At 39.9% G+C, this 4,649-nt stretch overlaps 1 protein-coding gene across 1 annotated transcript; it reads right to left on the bottom strand.

The window, feature by feature from the left end:
• Positions 1 to 303: 303 nt before the first annotated feature.
• Positions 304 to 1,361, bottom strand: GJB7 (gap junction protein beta 7; the record flags this gene model as incomplete). Its single annotated transcript, XM_079147015.1, is given in 4 exon segments — positions 304 to 709; positions 712 to 1,030; positions 1,033 to 1,319; positions 1,322 to 1,361. Coding segments are annotated over 4 exon segments (666 nt in total). The 3' UTR covers positions 304 to 689.
• Between the last annotated feature and the right edge of the window lie 3,288 nt (positions 1,362 to 4,649).

Genomic DNA, 4,649 nt, shown 5'->3' with positions numbered 1-4,649 from the left:
AGATCTCTTAAATGATGGCTTTTTTCGCCTCTCCTCTGGTCCACTTATATCCAAGGATACCTAAACTGTGGACTCGTGGGCTCTCAGCTTTCTCAGATTGGGCTTTCTCATTAGGGTGTGCCTCTGTGTGCCCTGTACAGCTGCTATACCACAGTCCTTCTCTACGGAGGTTAAATAGGACCAAGTGAGTGGAGCCTTGGCTGCCAATTGGGAGATTGCCAGTTTCTTGTCAGCTCAAAGGCCACTGTATTTGTCAGAAAGGCCACTTTTTTTTATTTTTCATTGTGCATGAATTGTAGTTTAGATAGATCTAAACTTTGAAAGAATGTTGCTGGTTGTATTTCTCTAGACTAATTTGCAATTAACTAACTGAAAAAACAACTTTTTATATATACATAAGAGAACCCTACCACAAAACAATGAGTCCTGTGTGTAGTGCTTACAACTGAGAACATATTGAAGCAGTCTTTAATTTCAGATAATATCAAAGCCCACACCCTTGGTTTCCCAAGCTAGTTTAGGTCTTGTTTAGGTGGTATGCTGGTTTTCTTTGTTTAATTCTCTTGTGTATGGCAAACTACTTTACTTCAGGCTGCTGGAGTATGCCTATGCCCAAGCCTGCATCATGATTCTGGAGTAGAGGAGGGACCCCTATCTCACCATATTTAACATATCTGAGGTTGTGGCACTCACACACTGAGGACTTGAGCTTTTTAGAATATTTTTGGAGATAGCACTTAATAAAGCACTTGAGAACTAAAAAACTCAGTTCAGTGAAATTCAGCACAATGCACAAGCATGAGGTCATGACCAAGAAGAAGATGAAAATGGTTTTCTCAGTGGGTTTGGAGATGAAGCAGTCCACAGAATTGGGACAAGGCTTCAAATCACACTTCATAATGTAGGGGATGCTAAAGCCCTTGTACAGCTTATGAAACAAAACTAGGAAGCCAATTTCAAAACCAGTTTTGACAATGAGGCTGATCAAATAGGTGTACCATAGGCCCCCATCCATGTTGCCTGGGGCTGGTCATAGAGTTTCTTTCTGTGCTTTTTTTCTCTCCCTTCATGATAGGCCACATGTAGAACTACTAGGAGAGAGGGAGTTGAGACCATGATCAGCTGTAAAGCCCAAAGTCTGACCTGGGAGACAGGGAAGAAGTAGTCAAAGCACACATTTTCACAGCCAGGCTGTCTAGTGTTGCACTCAAACTCTTTCTGCTCATCCTTCCACACATGCTCTGCTGCCACTATATAGACCAGCAAACGAAAGATGAACACGACAGCCAGCCAGATGTGCCCAATCCCGGTTGAATATTATTTACTCCACTTAGGAGGTCTCTGAGGAACATCCAACTCATGACTTAAGTTCACAAGAAGGCAAGACTCTGTAAAAGAAAACAATTTCATTGTGATTCATATATCTCTATTCCGTTCATTATTTGAGGAATTATTTGAGACAAACTCCCAAAGGAGATAATGCAACTGATAATGTAATCCATAGACACAACTGAGATCCTGTGCCTACTTTAATTTGGAATTTAGTTTTATTGCTGTACCCTCACTCAGCCCTGTTTTAAAACAATTCTGATTGGCAAAAATCTCTCTACTGTTTCTCTCTAAAACTAGAGGGGTTATGTTACTAATCAGGAAAGATCTGGATATGAATCCCAAGGTGAACTGGTAACTTTACATGTCCTTCCCATGCCAGGTTGTTGAACCTATTCACTTTCTCTAATTTGTTAGCGCCCCTTCTTCAATCCTTAAAGCACTGTTTCCTGCCCCTATATGCTCTTGCTTCCTATATTCCACACCCCCAAGTTTGCCTGCAATAGAACATGCAAAGTGAAAATATTCAATATGAACTTCTTTGAAACTTCTGCTTCCTCCCTCTCCAGACAGACTTACATCTACACCCAGTGTAATGGTTTGGGTGTGAGCTGTCCCACCAAATCTCAGACAATGCAAGAAGGTCTAGAAATGAAATTATTGGGTTATGAGAGACTTATCCTGATAGGGATTAACTGAGTGGTACCTTAAGGTGGGTAGAATGTGGCTGGAGGAGGTGGGTCATTGGGGGCTGTGCCTTTGGGGTATATATTTTGTATCCGGTGACTTGGTTTTTCTCCCTCTCCACCTTTCCTTCTCTCCTTCTCTCTCCCTCTTCCCCTCTCCTTCTCCCTCTCCCTCCTTCCTACTGTGATGTGTTGAGCTGCCTCCCTCCACCATATAGTTCCACCATGATGTATAATCTCACTGCAAGCCCTGAGGAATGGAGGTCAGCCATCTATGAACTGAGACCTCTGAACTGTAATACCCAAATAACTTTTGTTCTTCTAATTGTTCTTGTCAAGGTCTTTTGGTCACAGCTATGAAAAAGCTAACTAAAATAACCAACTTACCTTCTCTACCTAGTTTGGAGGGAGCAGTCTCCTTTTTTTTCACCCCAAAATAGTCAGATTTGCATCCCATTCTTACCTGTTTTCTCTGTTGTATATTATGTGTCTTTAACCTCTCCTGTCCTCCTTTCAGCTTACAAATAAGCTTGTGTTGTCTGTTTTTAGTTGGGGGAAGAGAATATTCATACCATTATCTGTCAACCTTTCTTCCTTTATCCCTTATTTCTACTTTCTCAACAGTTACTCTTCAATTCACTGAGTCTAGTTTTTCTGCTTGCCATTGTACTTACCCATTAGTACTAACACTTCACTTTAAATCTGGATGCTTTGGAGGTCATTTAACTTTTCAGTGTGATATGACACTGTTGCTGCACTTGTGTTCTTGAAGCTCTGTTCTACTTTTATGTTGTTCTGCTTCCCTTGATTGTTTTGTCTAACTCTTTAAAATTCTGTCCGCTGATATTTTTTCATTTCACATGCACTCCCTAGAAAACTCATTCATTCTGTGAATTCAACAATGACTTTCAAGTCCCTTACTCTCAAATATTTGGCTCTTCCCCAGACCTCCATACCCCATTACCTTCTGATTATCATCAAAATGGCCCACAGGCATCCCAAACTTAATATGTCTACACTGAATTTATTATGTTCCCTGTCCTCTGATTTCATTATCTTATTGAATGGTATCACCAGCACCCAAGCACCCACATCAGAAATCTCATATTTATCCTAGACTCTTCTCTCATGACCCTATTTAAAACTGCTCACCAAGTCTGATTCAATCTAAACATCTCTCAGATGCATCTCCGAGTCACTGCTGAAGTCTCTCACCTATTCAGTCCTCTCACTATTTTCTATTTCCAGTCTTATTCCCTCACCTCCCTCTCAGTGTTGTTTGGTTCTCTTAAATCTTTCAGGATCTCTTGCTTTTTCTCTATAAAAAGCAACAGGAAGCTGGGGAGCCGCCTTTTTCATTTTAGTGGCATTGTCTTTCTGTCACTGATTCCATCTTATCTTATGATTGAACTCCATGGGTTGGGCCCTGGTTTTTATTTAGTAGGCCTATCATATGCTCCACACTGTTCATTGCTTTTGAAGCGGTCTGTCACAACCACCTTGAAATGTATGCTTTGTTGTGTTTTTTTTTTTTTTTTTTTTTTTTTTTTTTTTTTTTTTTTTTTTTTTTTTTTGTCTGTCTGTCTGTCTGATGTTCTTTCAGATGAAAAGACAGAGTCTGGGAAATTAAGTCACTTCCCAAGGACACAGAGTAAGATACCAACCAGGATTCAAGTTCAGTTTCCATTACTCTAGAATAAGACTTCTCAACACTGGCAGTAACATTTTGGGATGGATAACTGTTTCAGCGGCTGTCTTGTGTATTATAGGATGTTTAGCAGCATCCTGATCTCCAGATGCCAGATGACTTTTCCCCTACCATTTATGACAACCAAAACCCTTCGCACATTTCCAATGTACCGGGGGGTGGGGGCAAAGTCTCTCTAGTTGAGAATCACTGCTTTTAGCTTTCTACAGTGTAGAAGATGTGGGCCAGAGTTCCAGGCCGGCCACTAAATTATCAGGTGAAAACTTTGTGATTTCTCTGGTGAAAATGTTAGACCTTTTCAAGTCCCATTTCCTATTGCAAAATTAATTAATTTTTTGTTTACTTCATAGACTCAAAGGAGTATCATGGAAATGATATGATGAGAGCCAGGGAGTTAAGAAAAATTGGGATATTGTTACAATAGCACACCTGTTAGAACCAATCCCATTATCTCTCACAGAGGGAACAATACAGAGCAAGTCCACATAACTAGAGCCTCCAGAAGATGAAGGTTAAGAGCTATTTTCAGACAGAACAAAGATACATGTACACAGTGCTCTATTCAACAGAGAATGTATACTTCAATGTCCTTGGTTTTCAGAACACAATCAAAATTACATTAAATAAAAAGTATCCTTAAATCTACCAAAAGATCAGTGTCTTTATGAATTATTAAAACCCCATAGATTAAAAAGGTAAAAAAAAATATTATGTTTTCCTATGACATGTCATTGGGTATTTGTCCATATTGCTCAAGAGAATATTTATGTAATGTTACAAAACATTTGAAAGTGTCCTGTGGACATTTTAGAGAAGGAAGGAAGATAAGAGTAAATCCAGACTGCATTGTTAAGCAGTGAGAACCATGCATGGTGGCCCACACCTGTAATCCCAGTGACTTGGGAGGCTGAGGCAGGAGGACTGCA

The sequence above is a fragment of the Sciurus vulgaris genome (genome assembly GCF_902686455.1).
Source record: "Sciurus vulgaris genome assembly, chromosome: 7".
Lineage (NCBI taxonomy): Eukaryota > Metazoa > Chordata > Mammalia > Rodentia > Sciuridae > Sciurus > Sciurus vulgaris.
This window is presented reverse-complemented; position numbering and strand designations above follow the sequence as displayed.